This window comes from Aythya fuligula, chromosome 2 (assembly GCF_009819795.1).
Source record: "Aythya fuligula isolate bAytFul2 chromosome 2, bAytFul2.pri, whole genome shotgun sequence".
NCBI classification, from domain to species: domain Eukaryota; kingdom Metazoa; phylum Chordata; class Aves; order Anseriformes; family Anatidae; genus Aythya; species Aythya fuligula.
This window is the reverse complement of record NC_045560.1, coordinates 98,962,810-98,986,440: the sequence shown is the minus strand read 5'-3', so window position 1 is coordinate 98,986,440 and position 23,631 is coordinate 98,962,810. Positions and strand designations below refer to the sequence as shown.

At 43.0% G+C, this 23,631-nt stretch overlaps 1 protein-coding gene across 2 annotated transcripts; it reads left to right on the top strand.

Moving 5' to 3' along the window:
- Positions 1-301: 301 nt before the first annotated feature.
- On the top strand, positions 302-14,134 carry CNDP2 (carnosine dipeptidase 2). Of its 2 annotated transcripts, none has more exons than XM_032182420.1 (12): positions 302-372; positions 2,407-2,496; positions 3,195-3,338; positions 5,636-5,798; positions 7,273-7,361; positions 8,253-8,453; positions 8,957-9,041; positions 9,573-9,733; positions 11,484-11,648; positions 12,126-12,267; positions 12,879-13,026; positions 13,441-14,134. In XM_032182420.1, the coding sequence occupies exons 2-12, from the start codon at positions 2,437-2,439 to the stop codon at positions 13,508-13,510; spliced, it is 1,428 nt and encodes a 475-aa protein (XP_032038311.1). In that variant the 5' UTR covers positions 302-372; positions 2,407-2,436; the 3' UTR covers positions 13,511-14,134. The 2 variants fall into 2 exon arrangements, with proteins under 2 accessions (XP_032038311.1, XP_032038312.1); XM_032182421.1 differs by lacking the exon at positions 302-372 and adding an exon at positions 486-566.
- Positions 14,135-23,631: the final 9,497 nt, after the last annotated feature.

Sequence of the window (23,631 nt, the reverse complement as noted above, 5' to 3'; positions counted from 1 at the left end):
TCCCTGTGCAGCCTGTCCCAGCGCCTGACTGCTCTTTCTGAGCAGAAATTTCTCCTCATTTCCCCCCGACCCTCCCCTGGCACACCCTGGGGCCATCCCCCTGCCCCTACCACCCCTCAGCCCCAGCCCGCTCTTTACACGGTGCATAGGCCCCGCCCCTCTTGTTTCAAGCCCCGCCCACATTCTGCGGCAAACCCCGCCCACCTCCCGCGGCAGGCCCCGCCCCCACCCGCGCGACGCCCTCGAGCCTCCCGCTCCTCGCCCGCCCATTGGCCACCGCCCGCGCGCGCGCGGGGAGCGGGGCCCTCCCGGGAGTATTTAAGGCGCCGCAGCCGCCACGGCCGCCACAAGGAGCCGGGGCGCGGAGAGGCGGTGAGTGGGGGCTGGGGGGCGGGGCGGGAGGCGTGGCCCGGGGCCTGCCCGGCCGCGTCCCTGCGTCTCGCACCGGAGCCTCGCGGCCCGCCCGTGCCGCTGCTGCCGGGGGCTGCGGAGGGAGCGGTGAGGGCCGTGGGTCTCGCTGCAGACCGGGCAGAGGCGCTCGGCTGCGGCGCTGGCCCTGCCTGCGGGTAAGGGGGGAGGCGAAGCTGTCCCCGTGCAGCCAGGGCCTGCGGCACCGCTGCGTTGTGTTGCTGCGTGAGGCAAAGATTGGGGTGAGCTGAGGGAAATGGAAGTGCAGAGCGTCCTCCATGCGGGTGGGAAGGGTGCTGGCTGGTCCAGGGAGCTAGCAGAAGGTGCTAAGCCAAATTTTTAAAAGGGTGGCAGGGGAGCTTACGTCCCAGCCCTGTGCTGTGCAGTGAGCTGTGTCTGCCTTCCCATGTTCATAGCTTTCTGGGGCAGGCCTCTGCCACAGCTCAACTGACTTCAATGATTCAGTGCCCCCTTTGAATTTTTAGGAGCATTTAATTGCATTTAAGGTGATGCTTAAAGTAGTCCCCAAGTCAATAAGTAGCTTGATTCTTGTTTGGACAGCCTGTATAATAGATTGTGTTTGATGTCTGCTGTGAAGCTAGAGTCCTGATGCTGCTATAGAAACTGGTCAGCAAAGTTAGAGGGTTGGATACAGCAATGGTGCCTGTGTGCTGCTTTCTCTGAATCTTGCCTGAGCTTCAGCTGTGTGTGAGGATGATGGCTTCTTTAGGGAGACTAGGCTTCAGGAAGAAGTATTGCTTTACCCTTGCAGTGTCTATATAGTCCTGTTAAAGGCATTGTTTTTCTCAGGCCTGAACCCATTCATGGCTATTCAATGTGGTCCAGCAGTTCAGTTTCTTCAATTTAGTGTTCCTTGAAAAGGAAGGGATTTGATTTTAATTAGAGTCTAAAACTCAGTGTTTATACTGTAAATTGTGGGTGGCAAGACAAAATAGAAGTCATCTCCAGTGAGTAAAAGCACATCATTGATCTGTGTAAATACAGTCCTGTTTGACAGCAAATGCATTCTGTAAGTCTCATTGATTTGGGACAGTAGAATGTGCTTTCATTGTAGTATGCTGTGTGGGGCAGCTTAGTGGTGTTCATTTCAGCCATGTATGAGTAGTCAGCTGTTCCAGAAATCCAAAGACAAACAGTGAAATGTTCTAACAACATCAGACTTGCCTTGTGACTTCTGTGTGGAAGTAGAAAGGCTTAAAGGCTGTGGCATGAAGCTGACTGAACAAACTCCTGACCTGTAGCAGCTGGTGCTGCTGAGCACACTTGTTCAGTGAAGTACTTAAGTGCTGGAGTTCTGCTTGTGGACCAGGGGCTTGCTTGTAAAACTCATTTTTTCCAGACTTGGAGGAGGTGCTGTAGCTTTAGTTCTAACTTGGATTTTCTCACGTGAGCTTCAGCTGAAACTAAAAAACAGAACAAGGAAGTAGTAGTGCTGAGCTAGGCACTGACCACTTGCTGGGGGGTGGTTTCTGTTCCTGTGTCTTTACTCTTGACCTCCTTTGGAAAGCTGAGTGGCAGCTTAGGACTTCAAGGGTGAGTAAAACAGTTCTTAAACTGCTTGTGTTTAGTGCTCTGCACAGGAGGTCAAGCAAAAATGTTGTACTTGGGCCTAGCCATTAGTAGTCAAGCTATGGCACACCACCAGTTCAACTTGTACCATAACATGCAACTTCAGGGTGTTTCACTTAAGTAACATTCTGTACTCCTCCAGTGAAGTCATGAAATATCTCTACAGTCCAGCTTGCTCAGTTGCTGCTTCCAGAGTTAGTTTGGGGAGGGGGCAGAAGCAGTGCTGTTGAGGCTGGATTTGCTTTTTAGTCACTTCACTTGGATTTCCAAGGAGGGAGTGGCCTCAAGTTTTATATTCATGTGGCCTGGTGTGTGGTGTTAGCAATTAAAAGGTGAAAGTCTTCTGCAGCTGCTTCATTGCTGACTGCTGCTTAAACTTCTGAAGGCTCACTTATTTTTCTGTCACAGAACTTGCAGCAAGAGCATTCTGCTCAGAAGATGTCTGCTCTTGACACCCTCTTTAAATACATCGATGATCATCAAGACCTCTATGTTAAGGTAAGCTTTCTTTCAGTATTGTCCTGTGGTACAGACAGTTGTGGGATGTTAAAAGTTGGCTTAAAGGTAAGAAATAGCTGACACCAGTAGCTCCTGAATGCCAGACTAGATCCTTCCCTTTTGAGAAGGGAAAGATACAGAAGGCTGGAATAAGGCTTTTTCAAATTAAACTCCTCATGTTGAGGGACAGAGGGGAAGGTTAAATTCTGCACTTTGGCGTTTAACCTACAATTAAATTGTACCTTGTTTGCAGTCCCCTTCACCCAAACCTGTGAAGGAATCAGCTGCACAGCGCTGTCACCTACCAGACAAGAAATATGCCAAGTGCCTAACTACCAGACAATTCCCCTGATGTCACATGGGAAAGAGCTCAGGTGGCCTGAGAAGCCTGGTAGACATGAGCTGGTTCGGGATGCTTAAAGAGCTGCAACTGGAGAAGCAAAATATGCTGCCAAACTTTTAAGTCTACCTTCTGTATCTGCAGACTGCACTACACTGGTGGGGCAGGAGGGCAGCTGTAGGAAAGTGAAACTTCAGAGAGGTTTTGAGTATTAGAGTACTACTTTGAGGAGAGGACAAAGCTGGTTTGCCTCAAGTTTAACCTTTGCTAAAATCTTATTTGAATTTTGGTGCTTATTGTGCATCCTGTGCCATAAGTGATGTGTAGTAAAACCTGTACCTTTTCCATCTTTCCACAGCGGCTGGCTGAGTGGGTGGCAATCCAGAGTGTGTCAGCATGGCCAGAGAAGAGGGGTGAAATCAAACGCATGATGGAGGTCGCTGCAAAGGATATTGAGCGACTGGGAGGCACAACCCAACTTATGGATATTGGGAAACAAAAGGTAGGTGAGCATCCCCACAGCAGCTTAGCACAAAGTCTGTTCAGAAGACAAGGTGGGTTTGCACCAGGAGGTGTGCTGGTTTCTGATGATCACTGTAGGGAAGGCACTCAGACTCTGTAAAGCATTATTTAAAATGTTATTTTAGAGCTACTAGTCCAATGAAGGAGGGTAGTATTGTCTGTCCCTTCAGATGCTGGGAACCCAAACCATGCAGCATCTAACAGGCATCCATTTAGTTGTGCAGATTCTCTCCATGGAAATGTTGCCTGTTTTGGTTTGTTTTGAAAATTCTATAATTTTAAAAAGAAAACAACTCTGTTCGTTGATTTCAGTGTCAAACAAAAGAGATGTTCACATGAGAACTTCTTGCTGTGCTTTTAGATAAAGACAAGGACATGTGGGTGGTGTAATTGCCAGTGCCAGATGGGAACTGCCTTGCAAGCTGCAATCAGCTGGCTAAATTTATCCTGCAGCCAAGGGATGTGCACAGCATGAGGCAGGCCTGAAGGCCAAGCCGCATATCACAGCACAGCCTTGGGTGCACTCAAGCTAAATATTGTATGGATCATTAATTTGTGGAGGTGTGATGATCTTCTGGTCAGGATCACCACACAAGGGTCCTGTGGGACCTAGAAAGGCCTCTTGGTGTGGGATAATCCTTCCAGCCACACAGTCCGAGCCTCCTGTTAAGACCTTTGCGGTTTATAGTAAGCCTTGGGATCCATATCAATTCTGTCATTGTGTTGGATTTCATGTTAAATATATTTAGCACCTTTCTGACCAAGCAGGAACAGTACCTGCATGTTAAACATTCTTAACAGCAGGCTGGTGTTGGCCCTTAGACCTGTAGGCTGTGAAGATGTTGATCAAAGTTTCAGGTCTAAAAGACTTCTAGGCAGCTCTTCCAGAAGGCTGTTACATTTTGCAAAAGAATGCACTCCTTCCTTACCAGCGAGAGACGGATACTTTGTAGGTGAATCCTGTCCTTATTTTCGGCTGTCTGGATTGCTTCTCTTCACCTGAGAAATGTGATCAGGAGAGAGCTTCATCCAAAGAAACCATCTACTCTCCTGGGCCCTCCTTCAAGTGCCCAGTCACTGTATTTCACAGAATAAGACCCACACCAGAGCTGTTAGACTAGCATTTGGACGGTGATATTCAAAAGGCATCGGGAGCACTTGTAAGTTTTGGAAGATGGTTATTGTAATTGGTGCAAATGATTGCTGGGGGAGATCTAAGTATATTAGGATCCTCTGAGCAGTTCTTGCATTTGGCAACTGGAATACACTTTCTGGCAGGACAACAGTTCATCTCATGTCTCCTCTTGAGGGGAGAAAGCTCTTGAGAATCTGTAGGATAATTCTAGCTCTATTACCTACAGCCTAAAATCATGTCACGAGTGTTTCAGTTCACTGAGTCAATCTCATTCCTTTCATTAGTGTAGCTTTTTGCTGGGAAAGAACTGTTGCTGCCATGTTAATGAAAAGCAAAGTAAAACAACAGGCTGACTTGCCTGATCACAATTAGTTTACTGCTGTGCAGCAGTTTGTACTGAGTACTGCTCTGTAGCTGTAAATTCTGGCAATATTGCTTTAATAACTTAAAGCTGCAGCTGGGCAAAGATTGTGTAACCCGCTGATAAAAATCTGAACTTGGAGCCCAAAAGTCAAAGCTGATTCTGATTTTAATCTGCTGAACAGTCTCTAGGCATGTGTTCACCAAAATGGAATATATGCTGACTGAGACCATCAGGGGATAACTGCTTATGGGGCACTCCAAAGAACTAAGCTAAATCCAGCTTTTGAACTCTTGAACTAAGTTCATCGGCAGTACCCTGCCAATTTCTCAGCTGCAGGCAGAGAAATACAGCTGTTGCACAGACTTTGAGTTTAGGCACTTGTTGTCCTCAGCGATACCACTGTCAGGAAGTTTCTTGTTGAGAGTTGTAATTTAGACAGGATGAAAGTGCAGTGCTTAGGTAAGTGTTAGATATGGCAGTTTGGCATGCAGACAGCTTGCTCTGCTAAAATCTGGTGTGGGGGTGGTTAAAAGGAGGTGTGCTGAGTGGCTTGGAAACAGTGACTGTTAGGGGAATGGTCAAACTTTTTTTCTGACATGGTTCTGTAACACCTTCACTGGCACATCCTGCTTCTGGCAGTCAGTTTAAGTAGCTTAGTTTTGTTTAGCTGTCTGCAGAGGTTATGAGCTTATAGGCATAGCGTTCAAGTATTCATTTGATAAAAATGTGCCACTGACATTCCACGTTTGCATTAAAAACCTCTGCCTTCTACTTCTAGCTGCCTGATGGATCAGAGATCCCTCTGCCTCCAATTGTTCTGGGAACGCTTGGCTCTGATCCACACAAGAAGACCGTGTGTGTATATGGCCACCTGGATGTCCAGCCAGCGGCACTGGAGGATGGCTGGGATAGTGAGCCCTTCACACTGGTAGAAAGAGATGGTGAGAGCTGAGGACCTCTCTGAAATGGAGCATTTCTTAAACATGTGTAGTGTTTAACTGTCTGAAGTCATACCCTGGAAAGAAATGTCAAAGGAGAATAAGATCAGAAGTGAGCACTTAGTGAGGAAAGATGCAGGGGAAAATGGTAAACAATAGAGACATAAAATCTCAGCTGCCCATAGCGCTTGTGTTTTTTTCCCCTGACATTCTAGGCTGCGCTTGCATGCTCTCTTGTAGCTACAACAAATCTTACTGCCCTTCTGAGAGCTGGGTTTTTGTACGTTTCAAAACTTGTGGCCTGTGAGGTCATGTCAGGCTGGGATTTCTGACCACTGCAGGGGTCAGGAGCTCAACGCTGCTTCCTTATGTCTGGAGGCAGGAGTGGTACAGCAGCCTCCATGGGTTGCCTTGTGTTTGTGTACTGTGCTACAAGGAGTACGCAGAAGTCACACCTAGTGCCCAGAGGAGTGTTTGTCTCCTCTAGTGGGGATGAAGAAATCAAGCAATAGCTCCTGTTGAAACAGCACGTAGCCAAGAGGAGACAAACTTTTCAAAATCTGATGCTACCAACAGCCCCTTCTTTGTTTCATTTGTTCTGTGCTGAGACCCAAAGGTCATACAAACAGAAGGACATTAACCATTCTTGTTGTGTAAGCGTTAATCATTGCCAAGAAGAGGTATCTGTGGTAACTAGTGTTTCTAGCAGGGCACTTGGTCACACGTAGCAGAGTCCAAGTCACAAAGTCAGATTACCTCCTCTGATAGCAAGAGCCAGGCTTGCCTCAGGCTGTGGCTTATCTCTGCAGCCTGGCAGTGCAGGAGGTGGATCTGCCAATTGCTGCTTACCCTGCAGGCTCCATGCGCTCTGGCACTGCGGTTACATCTCCCACACAGGGCTCATAGTCACAGCTCTAATGAATTATTGCAACAATATTTGCCTCTGCCATGATCCATGTGCTATATTTTTCCTGGGACTTCCCCACAGCCTGTAAAACTTGTCTTTGGCTGAAGTCCTTCCTGGGTTCCAGAGAAGTGATTAGTCACTAGCTTCTGAAGCCTTATTCTCAAAATAAAGAATTACAGAATTGAAGCAATATGGAATAGACTTCTTAAAAAGAGGTGCCTTGTTTCTATACCTTTACCAACATGTTTGTAGAAAATGTAATTATTGTAGAGGGTGTAGGAATGACTTAGCCCAAGGCAGTTTCATCTCTTCTAGGCCTTTGTTCTATGCAGAGGGCAGCTCAGGGAGGAGGTGGGTAGCTTTGTCGGAGAACTACTGCAGTCCTGTACCTATCCCACTGCACCGGTGTGTGAAATGGGATGGGAAACTGCTACCTCAGAGGAATGTTATGAAAGTTAGTATAAGCAGGGCTAAACTTATGCAAAAGGATGTTTTCTTCTGCAGGTGAGAAATGACCAACTTCATCCTCATTTTTCTTCATACTGGTTAATTTATCTCTGATTTCTGCAGGGAAGCTGTATGGAAGAGGATCAACAGATGACAAAGGTCCAGTGCTTGCCTGGCTGAATGCCTTGGAGGCTTATCAACAAACGAACCAGGTGTGTGCCCAGTATATATTCTGCTTTTCTACATACAGCTGAGTCTAGCAATAAATGTTATCCGAGCCACAAAGCCTTGCGGCAAGGCTGCTTATTCAGCTGACTGGAGGAATGATGCAACACTCATGTAAATTCCCTGACTTCCTGGAAGAGTTGAGTTGTCCTTCTGGCAAGCTGGTCTTGTAGATGCTTGGATTGTACTTAAAATGTTTTTGCTTTAATTAAATATGTAGAAAGGAAAACACATATGGAGCAGGAGTAATAATCAAATGTGCTCTTTCATGTAAGGATATCATAACTAGCTTGGCCTTCAGCAAAGCTTAATGTCTCACTGCCACCGAATTTTGAGGAGAGATTAACTTGGTAACACTAACCTGGGATCTTTGTGTCTGTTAAAGAAAAAGTGCAATCAGAAATAAAGCAGATACCCTGAGCATCTTGTAAGACCAGTTGCTCTTGGGTAAAGGATTAACAATTCTCAAGTGCTGCACAGGCATCAAATATGGTAAACTGGTCAGATGAGGTAGCTCTGACTCCTCCTGTGGCATGCAGTTTCTGTGGTTAATATTAGAGTTTCTAGCCTTGTGACTTACCTTTGGCAACTGATCTCCGAAGGCTTTCCGCAGTTAAGAGGATAGGGGAACCAGTTGTTCTAGAGCTTATTTAAAACTCTTTTGAAGAACTTGAATACCATCAAATAAAGAGTGGCTTAAGTGCCCTTAATTTAAGCACAGTCTGCACTTAAACTTATTTTGGATATAATTACCAGATTCCACCATCATGGAACTGAGTTACCTCTGTTCTGCTTTGTACATCACAGATCAGAATTACTGATGACTGAAGGAATCAGATGTTTTCACATACTTAATCTGTGCCTTTTCATTTTCAAAGGATTTTCCAGTAAACATTAAGTTCTGCCTAGAGGGTATGGAGGAATCAGGATCAGAAGGCCTTGATGAATTGATTTTTGCTCAGCGAGACACTTTCTTCAAAGATGTTGATTACGTTTGCATTTCTGACAACTACTGGCTAGGCAAGAAAAAGCCTTGTATCACCTATGGCTTGAGGGGTATCTGCTACTACTTCATAGAGGTGAGTTCTGAAATACACTGCCAAAGAGTATTACTGAGCCAAGTTTTCTATTAAAGAAGATGAGTGGTAGCTCCGGATTATCCAAGCCAATAGCTTTTCTTCAGAAAAGGTAGAATTGATGGAGTAGAACAGATCCTGCTGTAATTCTCTAAATATCTTCCTTTTACTATCCTGTGTGATAACTGGGTAGAAGGGCTGTCTTCCAGCTATCCAGCAGCTTCACTGAATGACTCTCTCACTGCATGGATGTCTTAATTCAAGTAATTCCATGAGTGGAGGAAGAAGTCACCACAGTCTCCAGGGTTGGAACAGTCAGTGTACTAAGGGCTTGCACTTCAGAGCAATTAAAAGCTTATGCTTTAACATACAACTGAGTGGTCTGGGTCTGGATTCAAAAATAGATGCATTCTTAAAATACACCCAGCAAAAAGCTAAGTTTATCTTCTCTGTGCAGTTCTTGGTGTATCCATGGTAAGATTCACCTGAATTTCATTTCTGACCAGGTCGAATGCGGTGACAAGGACCTTCACTCTGGAGTTTATGGTGGTTCAGTGCATGAGGCCATGACAGATCTCATTGCTCTAATGGGTAAGAAAGCAGGTTTCACTGAATGCATCTGAAGTGGGAGTAAGACCCATTAAAGCATGAGTTAGCACTGAGGAGTTCCTTAGGACTGTGTACACAGCAGAGCCAGTGAAGCTGTTTGCCAGGTATGCCTAAAACAGGCAGATCCCTTAAATAGAGGAATATGAGGAAGGTCTTGCCTAGCTTCTCCTAAAATCTTGTTGGAAACTTGAATGTTAATTAAATCATCTCTCCTGCAAACTCTTCTACATATGCTATATTAAACTCCTTGGGCAATACTGCCTTCAAACAACCAGCTAAACACATAGCAGTAGAGTCCAGGTGCAAGGAAGTGCAGATTTCTGGATAGCTGCAAACTTCATGAGTGCCTTCCATGCTTTTAGTGGAACAAGCTCTGGAAGGTGGAGGCCATTTTTATTAAGTCTGTAGATTTTTTTCAGAAAACTAACTCCTACCACCCATAAAAATGCGCCCTGTAATGACATCTTTTCTGGTTGAATGCTGATCCTAAGTGCTTTTTTTTTTTTTAAACAGGTTGTCTTATAGACAAGAAAGGAAAAATCCTCATCCCAGGCATTAATGAAGCAGTGGCATCTGTAACTGATGAGGAGCTGGCACTATATGAGAAGATAGATTTTGACCTGGGAGAATATGCAAAAGATGTAGGAGCAACAAAACTGCTGCATGATACAAAGGTATTCTGTATTCCTATTTGTGCTGGTTAGATGTCTGTTCAGACTTCTGGATTAGTAGAAGACAAGCAAACCTCTGTGGGTACTTGTGTAGTTACCAAGTAATTCAGTAGGCAGAGAATTCATGTGATGTCTTTAAAAATCATGAGATTGCCTTGAAGGTAGTTTCTGATACTGCACAGCTGACTACATCATGCTAGCAGTTCCTCTGCAAAGTGTATTCTTGGAAGCTTTGTGTAGTTATCCTGTATTTTAGGCTAGCCGCCTAGGCAGCTTTAAAGCTGCTCCTTAGTTGTTCTCTGCTATGCATAAGGAACATTTCAAATCTGTACAGAACTCTCCTTATCTAGTGCTGTTCTCTTAAGACTTGATAAGAACAGCTAACACAGGAGAAACTTCCAGAGGTCAGATACTGCGTGTACACAAACCATCTGACTTCCTGCATCTGTGTGGGAAGTGCAGTGGGTTATCAGCAATCTAGTTGTTTGTAGACAGGACTTCTCATAAGGTGAGGAAACAGGGTGGCTGTGAACTTAAGGTTGATGTACAGAATGTCTTCCTAGACCTGGCAAGCAAAGATTGTCTTGTAGGCACGAACTAGGTAGCTGCCCAAATCTTTGTCCAGGCTCAAGCTTGCTAAATGCTTGTCTGTACTTCTCAAATGGCCTTCCTGTGAGCTGTCCAAATAAATGCTTTTAACTGCATTGAGTCTAGTGTGCAATACTTACACCTTGGATCTTAAAGAGATAAGCCATAGATGTAAATGCATCTATCATAAAATGCTAAACGTGTTGTAAAGGACAAGTTTACATGTGCAGGTCTGTCTCCTGTCACAGTACTGTCAGGAGAGGACTTCAGGCTCAACTCAAGCAGCCCTAAGTAACAGTTTTATATGTTCGGTCTTGTCTCTGCATGCTCAGGTTTACATCAGCTGAGAGTGCACAGGCTTCCTTGTTTAGCCTTGTCCTATAAAGTAATGGATGAAATATAATGTGTAAGGAGGAGCTGGCAAGATGCTTGTCACTTCAGATACTGCACTAAAGCTGTTCAGCTTCAGCTAGACTGAAATCCTGAGTTGGTTTGCAGAGTTTTAAGCTTTATGCATGCAATAGATGACTAGGGGCTAAGGGGAGATACAAGAAGGCTGTAATCTCCAGGTGAGAAGCAATGTGCTTGAACGTTTTGGGCAGTGATGGTTCTGCTTGAATGGGGATTAGAAGCAGGTTGTATCTGAAATGTGTATCTGAAAGCTCCCAGTGATGGTAGGCAGTAATACTTATGTCAATGAAACCAGAGTTCTGTCAGTTAAATGTAGATAATATGGATAGCTGAAAGGAGCCCAGTATGTCTCAGTTTGCAGTGGAGAGACTTACAAAATTTGTGATCCATAAGAATGTGAATGAAGGTACCTGCCTGACTTGAGCCAGAGGTGTTTTCTATAGTTCTTGAGCATCTTAAAGTGGTATTTCTGTCCTTATCAGAAGCAGACTGGCTGTCCTGTAAGCTGCATAGAAGTGGGAGAAAGCCAAATTAGGGCCACTGAAAAATCTCTGAAGGTGTTGAAGCCAGCTGTTGCATCAATGTGTGCTAGGTGGGAGTAATGGCTTCTGTTTAACTGAGTGATCACGATCGAGGTGCATTTGTCCATGTGAGAAAGCACTGCTGCTTGCAAGTCTTTAATAGATTGAAGGAATTTACTTTATGGGAGTTCTGTGAAATCTGATGTAACCTTGCATCTTTGCCTTTTCTGCAGAGAGATATCCTAATGCACAGGTGGAGGTACCCTTCCTTGTCTCTCCATGGAATTGAAGGAGCCTTCTCAGCCTCCGGAGCAAAGACTGTGATTCCTAGGAAAGTGATTGGCAAGTTCTCAATCAGGCTTGTGCCAAACATGACTCCTGAAGAAGTCACAAAGCATGTATGTTGAGATGCTTTGTTCTCAAAGCAACAGTCTCTAGACTTCCTTTCTCTGTGTCTGGGAGAAATTTCCTGATTTCTGAAGCAGTTCTGTTTACTTTGCTACAGTCTTCCATGTTCTGCACCTGAGCTCAGATATTGAGGGAGTTGGTATAGTGGTCTTGATCTCCAGTTTCTCTCTTCTAACTTGAAGACAGCTCAGGAATGAAAGCTGATTTAACTGCAGGGCACTTGCATTGCCACCAGAGCATATTCCAAAGTGTAAGAGTTTGACATAATGGCTGACTGTTCTACAGTAATGCTATTACTTGCCTAAAGGAGGTTCTGACCACAGAGCTACATAGTAATAATATGAAATAGCAATAGCTTTTCTGTACCTGTTCAGCAGTAGTGACGTGCAAGTTCCTTATGCCTCTAGTATACTGTCTTCACCAGTGCTCATGTGAATAACAGAAAGACGTCTCAATCTTTCCTATAGGTTGAAGACTACCTGAACAAAAAGTTTGCAGAGCTGCAGAGCCCCAACAAATTCAAAGTGTACTTAGGCCATGGTGGGAAACCCTGGGTGTCTGACTTCGACCATCCACACTACATGGCTGGCAGGAGGGCCATGAAGACAGGTCAGTGGGTTTTCCACTTGGTATTGGGGGGGGACTAAAGAGCTCTTGTTCCAGTACCTCAAGGAGCACTGAGGAAGTCATGTTTGCAGAATGTTTATGGTTGCCTGCTCATAGGTAGTAGATCTGGCTCACTAAGTAACAAAGTATTTCAGTTGTAGTACTTAAACTCAATTCGGAGGTGCAGGATAGAAGAAAAGTTACTATCAAGCTCATCCCTACTGTACAAGCCTTTTGGTACAGTGCTGCTTTTGTATAAGGATGAAATTGTCAGTAGTTGGGATTATTTCCATAGTCAAAGACCTTAAAGCTTAGGCATTCTAGCATCTTAAGCAGTTATAATAGGTGAACTAGAGCAAATCTAACTTCTCTTGGAGTACAACTGCCTTTTGGGTAGTGTTAACTGCTTGAACTAAACTCTGCTAATACTCCAACACAATTTCTGGGGGTGAAATGCCACAATTCTTTGGTCTTTGCCATATGGCTAATTAAGAGCTGTTGGTTTGGCCAGCACCATACACAAATGTTTGGTACCTGATTGCTTAAGCAGCAGTAAGAATGTGTTAGAAAAACAAATGCAACCCCGAACTGACTGGAGTACCTCCTTGTTTTAGTTTTTGGAGTTGATCCAGACCTGACAAGGGAGGGAGGAAGCATTCCTGTTACCCTTACTTTTCAAGAAGCAACAGGCAAGAATGTCATGCTGCTTCCTGTTGGAGCTGCAGATGATGGTGCACACTCTCAAAATGAGAAGCTAAATAGGTAAGAACATGCATCTCTATGACAGACTGAGTTGTACTGTGGGTCTTAACATATATTATGGAAAAGACCAAGGAGGACTGGGCTCTTTGAGTTGTTGGAAGGCAAAGTGCAACTTCCTCATCAGAGGATGACTGAGTGGGTGGTTGTGGTAACTGGTCTGTAGCTGAATCTTGACCCTATTACCACTTCTGATCACGCACATTTGAAACTAGAATGCTTTTGTACTTTGCTGTCAAAGCTGGACTCCTTTCTGCTTCCCCAAGGAAAGCTTTCCACTGCATTTCTGTCCTGCAGCAGTGGTTCCTGTAGCATCTCTTGGCTCCATTGGACAGATACTGCAAAGTGTACAGCTACTAGTGAAACAGCTCAGGGTAAGACATGAAGACATGCTAATGGAAATTATCTTCCCTACAGGTACAACTACATCCAGGGGGTGAAGATGCTTGGTGCATACCTCTACGAAGTTTCCCAGTTGAAGGACTAAGTTGGTTGCCCTCCGGTTTGTGAATCAGAAGTCTGAATTTTCTTAAGAAACAGCATCAACTGTCAATTCTTACACGGCTTCCCTTCTCTACCAACACTCCACTGCTTTGGGGAAGAGGGAAGCATGCGGTTCCACTTGAGAAACAAAGAACACTGTATACCAAAAATAATTCTTTAAATGCTTCAAATGACACAAACTACTCCTGGTCTGGCCAGTAGTCCTGAACTGCATCTTTGTCCCCTTGGTATCACTTCAAAGATGTGGTTTGCTGTACTCATCTGGTCTTCCTGTAAAAGCAGGAGGAATGGTTTGCTCTCAGCTGCTTAAGCAGCCACATCAGTTGCACAACTGTCAGTAAAGTTTAAGGTTCTTATTCCAGGATAGGTCCTGGAAACAGTCAAAGTGATAGATCATGGGGCTGTACTGGAATGTGTTCAACCGCTAGTGAGGCTTCTGAGTGATTTGGGAGAGCGGTTTGGCTCTTACAGTTTATACCTGCCTGCAGGTTTTGATTTACAGTGAATTAGGTTATAACAGAATTCACTGGGGTAATGACTACTGGCTGTTTTTTTGTAAAGCTGCCTTTGTACTCCCTAAAAAGGACAATAAATCATGCTCTAGCAATTGGCTCTTTGTTTCTAAGGTTTAAGTAATGACTTGGGAGGAAAAGTAAACAATTTCAAGTAACTTAGGAGGAGCTCCTCCTATCTGTGTAGAAGTAGATGGACAACATGGCTACACAGACTTCCTGGGAAACAAAGTTTTTATTCCAAATTACTTCTAGGCCTTGCTTCTGTAACAGCTTGTGGACTTGAAGCTGATTTTGCAGAATCTTGCTCAACTGAGAGAAAAGTGTTCAGTTTGGGCTCTGTAAGCCAGGACATCATGCTAACACAAGTGATAGTGAAAGTGATAGTGAAATAGGGTGGGTGGGATTTGTAGGCAGAATTGGAGAGAGGAGCATCACTCATTGCAACTACTGACTGACATCCAGCTTCAAGGTGTCTTTGGGAAACATTCTCCAAGGCTTCTGGTATTATGTCAAAACCAACTCTTATGTGCTGATCTGAACTGGATTAGGCTCACTTTTTCAACTCCCTGACCAGTGTTAGCAGGCTAAGCTAGGCGACTATTTTAAGTGCTGGTGCTTTGCTCTGGGAATTGCCTAAGAGCATGGTGCAGGCCTGTAGTCCTGTATACTGCTAAATAGAGCAGCATCTGCTGCTTCCTCCCTAGGGAACAGAGGGCAGGAATGTCCTGTCTACCTGGTTTTTACTGTTGCTCAATCTGGAGCCTTAATTGTGGATGGCTGTTGGGGTGGAAAGGAAGCTTCACTTCTCACTGTAAAACTTCTGCCTTGCTTCTTGTTTTTATGGAAATTGATGGCCTGAGACCTCGTATCATTAAATCTTGCACTTGCAGCTGGTGTACAGGCGGAGACCCATGTCATAGGGCCATGTCAGTACTTGTGAGCACCAAGCATCTCTGGAAATAATGGACACTGGGCTGCTAGGTTCTCACCTGCCAGTGATGGTGGAAGGAGTCTGGCATAACCTGCAGCTTGTACATGAGGCTGGCATGCCTAAATGTTCAAAGGTCACCTATATGTGGAGATCAAGATGTTATATGGGATAATCAGTCCAAGCAGTCAATGTTCAATGCTGCTTCCTCAGTTACTGAATTGACAATTGATACCTTCCAAGTGGGTAATATACCTGAAAAAACACATTTGTGGCAATTGATGGGCTCATATTCCTTTTTTTCCCCTTATGAATTTGAAAAACAACAAAAAATCCACTGCAGTAATATTAATTTCTCAATGTGTAGAGAAGCTTGTTGGGGCAGTCAAAGTTGTTAATGTCATGAACTCAGCTCAGAAAGCAAGCATGCTTGTAGTTTTAATGTCACTTGTAGCTGTTGTTCTGAGAACCAGTTAATTTCTTCAAGTTCTGCACTGAAAATACTGCACCAGATCCTGTGCTTCTTGAGTAGTCACAGTATGGCAGAGTGCTGAGGAGTGTCCACAACACAGCAAAGTAACTTCAGGGGTTTGTGGAAGAATCTTGGAAGCTGATCCAATTGGATAGGCAGCAGAAATATTTCATCATGCAGGGAGTGCCAGACTCCTGTGGAAAAGATTAAAATGATTTGGTCTGAGCAAAATGAAGGGGCCTACTTAAGCACTTGAGTAAGTTGCTAAAATGTTGGGTCCTTCATGAGACTACAGGGACTTCATGTTTGTTTAGATTTATAGTTTTCAAATTGGGAACCTGTATGTTACCTCAAAGTAACGATTGCTGTCTCTTGTCACTGCCTAAAGACACCCCAAAAGCAGTTGAATGTGGCTTGAATGGACAGTGCAGGCAAAAAGGACAGGTGGTACCTGCTTGCTTCTGCTGGCTACCTACTTCAAAACTAGCTTCGTGAAGGCTTCTGGAAAACTATCTGTTGCAGAGACCTGGTTTGCCACATCTTTGCATGCTTGTGCATTGCACAAAGGGTTTGTTATATTCTTAGTAGCTCAAGTTGTTTCAGTAGCAGCATTCACAGAAGACAGAAACTTGACATTATGTAAAATGTGAAATAGTTAAACATGGAAAAAAGTATCAGTGAAACACAACATCATAGCACCATCTGCTGGGTGTATGCTTGGTATTTTCCACACACAACTTCACTGTCTATTTTTACCTGTGTACTGAAAGGTAGATCAGCTCCAGTTAACATTTAACACAAACACTTGTGTAAATGTCCTTTAATATATTTTCATTAAAAGTCTCCCAAGGGAAGTGGCTTGACTGCCAAGCTGGTTTCTGGTCAGGGAGAGGTAGCACCAGGAGCAGAGTACGACTGCAGATGTTGGTTAGACAAAGTAGTTGATGCGTATTTTCACTGTGCTAAGTATCTCATGGTGGTAAGTACTGGAAAACATCCTTGCTGGTTTTGCAGTTCCTTCCTCATGCTCTTTACCTACAGTCACTATAGTTCAGGGCAGAGTTATTCCTGAAACAACTTTACAAAGATGAGCAGTTAGTCTCCAATTCTTCTGAGAAGAAATGTGCCAGCTTTCTAGTTACAAGAAAAGATTAGCAAAACTATCAAAATGAGTAGGTTTATGCACTTCTCTAATCTGTCAAAGTTGTTTGGGCCAATAATGGGTGCCAATACGTGTCTGCTTAGCTTACTGCTTACTCTCGTTTCAATGTGTTTTTACACCTGGTTTTACTCATCTACTACTTGTCTGTTATGGTTCAGTAAGACAGGAGCTCAGCTTACTGCATATTGACCCAAATGGCATGAGGTCGTGGTGACACCACATGGTCTTAAATTGGTGAGCTTTTCTGTTTAGCCAAACCATGCTGAACTCCTTCAAATACTAACGTGGAAGTTCTTGGATCACCTTTGTACTTTCTCCTCATCTCCTCCCCCAACATAATCTTTTCTTGTCCAGTTTTCCTTCCAGACAAACTTGATGGAATTGCATAACACTTAAGTCAGCAGAAACAGTTACCTGGAAATCAATTCTGGGGACCTGGTAGGATTACTTGCAGAAGGGAAGGTGACTTCAGAAACAGGTGGCTGACAACAAACAATATCTATAGGCCTGGAAGAGCTAGGTGCATTCTTCTGCCCTGTTGCCTAATGTTTGATAACAGCCTGATTTCTGATTAGAAATCAAGAAATCTCATGGTCAGGGGCATGTTGCTATTCTCAAGTCAAGTTGGTGTGTGCATTCATTTCTCTTACACCAAGCATGGAAGGAGATCTACGATATGCATTTTACAGTCACTTGTCCACGTGGTGGAACTACTGCAGAAATAGGGAATGCAGACTTCCAGCAAGTATTCCATCGTTTGCTAGGTTTTGTGTTTTAGCAAAGTCCATGACAGTGCATCTTGATATCGAGTATGTACCCAAGGTAGCCAGAGTTATTACAAACTATCACTAAATGAATAAGCCCAAATGTCTTCTTAAAAGTCAATTTTTTCTTTCCTTTTTTTTTTTTTTTTTTTTTCTGTACTAGGGAGCATATTGCATATTAAAAACTCAATCCTGATTATCAACTAGGTGACAATCCATTTTAGGTTTATCAATCACAAGGTGCCACCTTTGGTTTAGCGCAATGAATTTTGATGTAGAAACTGAATTAAAACCTTTTTATGTAAGGTTACAGGATAGACTACATTCAAAAACATCATGTTTGTGATCTTGAAGCAATGTGGAAATAACAGGTGATCTAGATAAAGAATCTGAATTTGTTCATTCTGTCCAAGTATTAGCTTAAAAACATTTCTTTTTGTCATCTGAACTCATTCCATTAAAATAGATTCATGTGTTAAATGTGTTAAATATGCTTTTACATTATGAGGAGTCAATCTGAATAAATCATCTTCCTTATAATTAATAAAGTTATGCAGAGGATTTAAATCACTCTTCAGAGAATCTGCTTAGTCTGCACAGAAAAGCTTATTAGCGGATAATTTTGATTCTATCCCTTGCTAGCTTGATTATACCATTCCAGATCATGACGTTAGGTTATGACAAACCCTGAATGCTAAGGCATGTTTTTCTAGTATTTTTACATATTCATCTTTCTATTAATTTTGCATATCCTTAGAGATTCTGAGATTTCTTGAGGACTGCTTAAAATGCATGCCAATGAGATGGGCCAGCTAATGCTGGCATGTTTGTGCAGTGTCCTCGTTCTGTCTGGGCAGGCTTATGTTCTGCTCAATCATGAAGATGGGCCATGGACCTCTTATGTTTCTGCCTTTTAGACTGAAAAATGAGGCAACAAATACAGTTGAGGAGCTTCTTTTATCATCATTTCTTAGCAATTCATGTGAATCATGAGACCTGTTGCATCCTCTGAGGTCTTCACAAAAAATAGAAGTGAATTCCACCACGATAACTTTAAATATATAGCTATAATCTATAGCAACAAAGCTGACCCACAGCACAAAGTGCCCAAATACTATTTGAGAGTGAAATATGTTCAGTTTTCAGGAAGATACTTAAGGAAGCCATTGTGTAGAGCCATCTCCTCTGTGTTAGCAGTTAGTGAATGTGTGCCCCACAGCGGTCAATCACAAATTGAGCTGTCTGTACAGAAGGACTAGCCGTAGTAAAGTTTGGGTTCATGAGCAATGCATACAAATAGCATTTAAGGAAGGATCCTTTGAAGACCACTGCTTATGTCTACATAAATAAAAACACTAAATGTCTCGATATAAAGAGTGAGTCTTCAGAGGACTGTTTATTGCTCTCTTAGGCAGTAAGTAAAAGGAATTAGCAAATCTGAAGTCTTCATATATGATCAAAGTATAGATCAAGAAGGAGGAAAGCTATCTGCCTTGGAAGCTCAAGCACGTGTTGGTTACCAATGATCAATAATCCCACAACAATTTCAATCCTGAGGCGTCAATAATGAGAACCTGAATGTGAAGATACTGGAAAGGGAAAGAGGAAGGGAACGGGTGTCAAAAATACAGTCAAAGGCTTTGTATGAAACACGTAAGTAACTGCATAAATGTGTCCCTGAAGTAAGGGCAACCAGAACTTGTTAGCTTCTGGGCTTTAGTTTGCTGACATTCCTTTGCACTGATCTGCAAATGGTGCTTAATGGAATTTGTCTGTTTATGAAGTTTGTAGAGCTGCACGTAATATTTGGAAACTTTATGTGGAGTTGTCTGATACTCATAGATGATAGTTTTAATTACCTTAAAAGATCCATTCAGAAGCCCTTATTTTGTAAATCTAAAGGGAGTTTTGAAGGAGGGTTCTGAGAAATGGGGCGAAAGAAATGTTTTTAACTGAAAATTCATACATTGATTTGTTTAAAATAGAAATACACTAAAAAGCAGCAAACACATTTTAAGTGTTTTTGTTTCTTTGTTTTTTTTTTTTTTTTTTTTTTTCTCATGGAAAAGGGAGCACTAGATGTACTCAATCCTAAATTAATAGGAAAAGATGCTGTATTACACTGCTCACTTCGTGAAAGTGTTCCTATATGATATGACAAGTAAGTGAGTCATCAACCTAAAAAATTAATATTTAAGCTGATACATTTCACTTTTTTAATGCGTTGTAGTTCCACAAGTATCTATGAGCAAATATGACAGATTTAGTGGGACACAGCAGTCACCTTGAAGCAGTGCTCAGTAACAGCTGATTAGCATTATCTGCTCCAAATGTAAAACTTGTTCAGCTTCTCTGACCTCATTAGAGGAAGCTGAGAGAGCTTCAGTAATAAATACTCCTCTATCTCTTTCCTGTAATTTGATTTATGTGGAAGAAAGTTTTAATGACTCAATCTGTGCCACTGACAGACCACAACTCTTTAAGGATGTAGAGGAAAGGCTCTGAAAATAATGAGACAATGCTAAAATTAAAACCAAGGAATCTAGAATGCTAACTTCCTTCTTTCAGTAGCACATGGTCTCCAGTAGGGCAGTCTCTTCATCCTCTTAAATTCACAGACATCCTCACAGAAGTGAGGCTAATATATTCAGAGGTACCTAGTAATCTGCTCATACACTTAGATGCATGTACCTGTTTCTAATCATCTAAATTCAAAAGCACTCTGATTTCATTAAAAATAATTAACAATCTGGCACACTGTATTAGTCTTTTGCAATTACTGAATGCAAGAGTTTGGAGTGATAAGATGAGAGTGTTCCATGAATCTGAGAGCCTACTTTACTTTTGGATCTAAATCAAAAGTGCAGAGCACAGGGATTTCAACCTGTAATATAGTTGTTTGGAAACTCTTTTGCTTTGTAATAGAGTGAGACAGTAAATCTTAATTTCACACACTTCGGATAAGAACATAATGGAAAAAGTAAGGATTGTAACTAATCTGTTCTAAATATCCTTTTATCTCTATTGATACACTTCACATGCCATCCTGAGTCCTTTAAACCTTCTACATTATTCTACTAATCAAAACTAGCAAACATAGCTAAATGGTAAAAAAAAGCCTCTTGTAGTCCTGAGTTAGGGAGAATTGGTTACTTAGGTAAGACAGATATATTGGCAAATGATGCATAAATTTTCTAGCTTTGCCACTCATTTTTCAGACTCATCAATATTCAGAGCTTTCAAGATTGTCAGGGTCAAGGAGTGACTTGTATCTTCATATTAACAAGAAATGCACCAAATGTCAAAACCCCCTACCCTGTAAACTCCTTACTTCAGCATTTGAAGTGGCATGTGTCACCTGGATAACATCCATTTATCTTTCAGTTTAAAGATGAAAAACTTAGTTTTCATGGTGCTCTGAATTTGAGAGCTTGATCCCACTAAATCTGTTATCCAGTTTAGGGCCCAATTACCAGTCATGGGGATGAATGAAATCTCTGGATAAAATGACACCATGCTGAGATAATTCAAAAGGAATCAGCCACGCTACTTCAGGCTGACACATTTATTTATTTATTTTGCTATAGAAGTGGCTCTTTGAAATTTGACTATGAGAAAAAACTTGCTTCTCTCTTGCAGAATCCCCATATACCCTCAGCTAAGTGAGTTGAGTTATCTTTCTAATATCTCCACAGAGTATATTTTCTCTTCTTAGTCAAGAAGGAGCAAGTCTATATAGATAACAGGTCTGTTTACATGTGGTAGGGAATGCTGCACACTGTTGAAGAACCTTAGACAGCTGTGGCACCTCTGTGTTCAGCTGAAATCACCCACGTAAGATACTAAATGGACAGTTTGGACTTTGTCTCCTTATGTCCACCATGTGACAGACTCCTCCGGATGAGTTTTTCACATAATTACTGCTTTGGAAATGGAGACCTCTTCTGCCTCTGACAGTACTTTCCATAGTTGGAAAGTACTAATATATACTAATGTATATAGTCCTTGTACCTTGCAAAGGAATGTTTTAGCAATTTGTGTCAATAGAGAACTTGAAGGGAAATGTATTTGTAGGCTTTTCCTTGAAGTCTCTGATATCTGGGGGCGGGAGGGGGGGGGGTCAGAGTAGCTGCTAACTAGTATGACTATTGCATGGGACACCATGCAAGTCTCTGATATCTGGCCAGGAGACTAAGGAGAGGGGGAAAGCTGAAGGACGACTAAAAGACAAAGCTTGCAGGGGACGCTGCACAAGTCTCTGCCATACAGCCAAGTTGGACAAAGGAGAAGGACAAGAGGGAGGAAGACTATGAGCCTTCAGCATGAGAGACCCCCAGAGGGACAACCAGAGACTGATACGCATGCTCCAGTAGGAGGGTTTGGATTCTGGAAACTAATTATAATAACCCTGGTTGCTTTAGAAGCAGTAAGGAATATGTCTTAGCCTAGGAGCATAAAAATCAGCTGCTTGATGTAACTGGGGTGCGTCTTGGTGGAGCAGAGACTCCCGGCGCACCCAGCGCTGTTTGCTTACCTCTATTCCTTTAGTAAATTGTAAACTTTGATTATAGTCCTATTTTGAAGACGGAGCCATTTATAACAGTAGTGAGGACTTCCCCCAGCCCTTCTCTGTCCCCTTTAGCTCCCCTCCCTTCCCCCATCAAACCTAGTTTAAAGCCCTGGTAATCAGCCCAGAGAGCTTGCTCCCGAACACACTTGCGCCCCACTTGCCCAGTCCTGGTCCCCAGATTTTGGCACCAGGAACATGATTCCACAGAGCCTTCAAGCCTTTCTGTAGCTTTAAAGATGCTGAAACGGTCCCTGGCTTAAGAACTAGTTCCCCACCTGGCACTACGAATCGTTGCTTAGGGCTAAAAGCTGAGGCTCTTGTCTGTTATGTGAACGGCCAGGGAGACTCAGCCTCCCTTCTCTGTTGAGTTCGGTGCTGCCTAGCCTTAACATTTTCAGTACTCAGTAGCGTCCGCCAGGCTCTTGTATTTTGAGAGGGATTGCACTCCCCTTACATCATATGGGAATCCCAGTTTTCTGTCTCAAGGGTGAATGGTGGAAGGCACTTGTAAATCATTGCAGGTTGTCGTTGTTGTCCATTGCCATGTAAATTAAGGCCATGCAAGTACCTTCTACTGTTTCTTCTTCCCTTTCATTTGTTGTCTGGTTTCTACCAAATATTACAGATTTGGTGAAATGCCTTAAACCAATGTTACTTTTTAATTAACAACTTTTTTTTTTTTTTTTTCTCTCTAGGTCTGCCAGTAGCTGACAGAGTAGAAAGGTGTGCTTCTCTCTCTTTCTTGTATAGAGTTAGAGGCAATGCCTGATATCCGGCCAAGATGGACAAAGGAGAAAGACAAGGACAAAGCCTGGGAGGAAGACTATGAGCCTTCAGCACGAGAGACCCCCAGAGGGACCACCGGGGACTGATACGCATGCGCCAGTGGGAGGGTTCGGAATCCGGGAACTACTTATAATAACCCTGCCTTTTCTAGAAGTAGTAATGAACATGTATTAGCCTAGGAGCAGAAAAAGCTGCCGCCTGATGTAACGTGTGTGCGTGTTGGAGGAGCCCAGACTCCCTGTGCACCCAGTGCTCTTCACTTGCCTTTTATTAACCCCATAAATAAATCTCATAAAGCTAAGTTGACTATGAATTGATAACAGTATGATGAAAACTGTTGCACTCCAAGTTGGGAAGGGGAGAGGAAAATGTTCGTGCATATGTGAGAATTGTACTCAAACAGCTGATTACACCTTTGCATACACCTTTTAAGGGAAAACTTTAAACCTGAGAAGCAACAGGCAGTTTTCTACGTTTCCTGATATGATAACATGGTATATGATATAGGGATGATATCATACCTATAGTCTGCTGCAGGCTGAAAAGCAGCCTGTGCCTCAGGTACCGTTTTATGCCTTTGCTTTTGTTACTACATCCCTGTAAGTCTTCAAAAGGGAAATGAAATCTCTCCTGGCTTGTTTACTCCTGAAGGAGCGTGAAAGAGACGCGTGTCCTTGTATGTGAAGAGGAGGTGAAGGAACAGCTAGTGCAAGGAACACACAAATCCGTTGCGCCAGACTAACTGGTGGTTGGCTCTGAGCTGGGAGACTGCAACAGAAACACAGAATTATCTGGGTTGCAAGAGACCTCCAAGATCATCGAGTCCAACCTCTGACCTAACACTAACAGTCCCCACTAAACCATATCGCTGAGCTCTACATCTAAATGTCTTTTAAAGACCTCCAGG

What these genes read in the sequence shown, in the direction of transcription:
- CNDP2 (XM_032182420.1), top strand. Translation starts at nt 2,437, where the DNA reads ATGTCTGCTCTTGACACCCTCTTTAAATACATCGATGATCATCAAGAC. An exon ending in TCTGCTACTACTTCATAGAG is followed by an intron (nt 8,454 to 8,956) that starts GTGAGTTCTGAA and finishes ATTTCTGACCAG; the next exon opens with GTCGAATGCGGTGACAAGGA. An exon ending in CAGGAGGGCCATGAAGACAG is followed by an intron (nt 12,268 to 12,878) that starts GTCAGTGGGTTT and finishes TCCTTGTTTTAG; the next exon opens with TTTTTGGAGTTGATCCAGAC.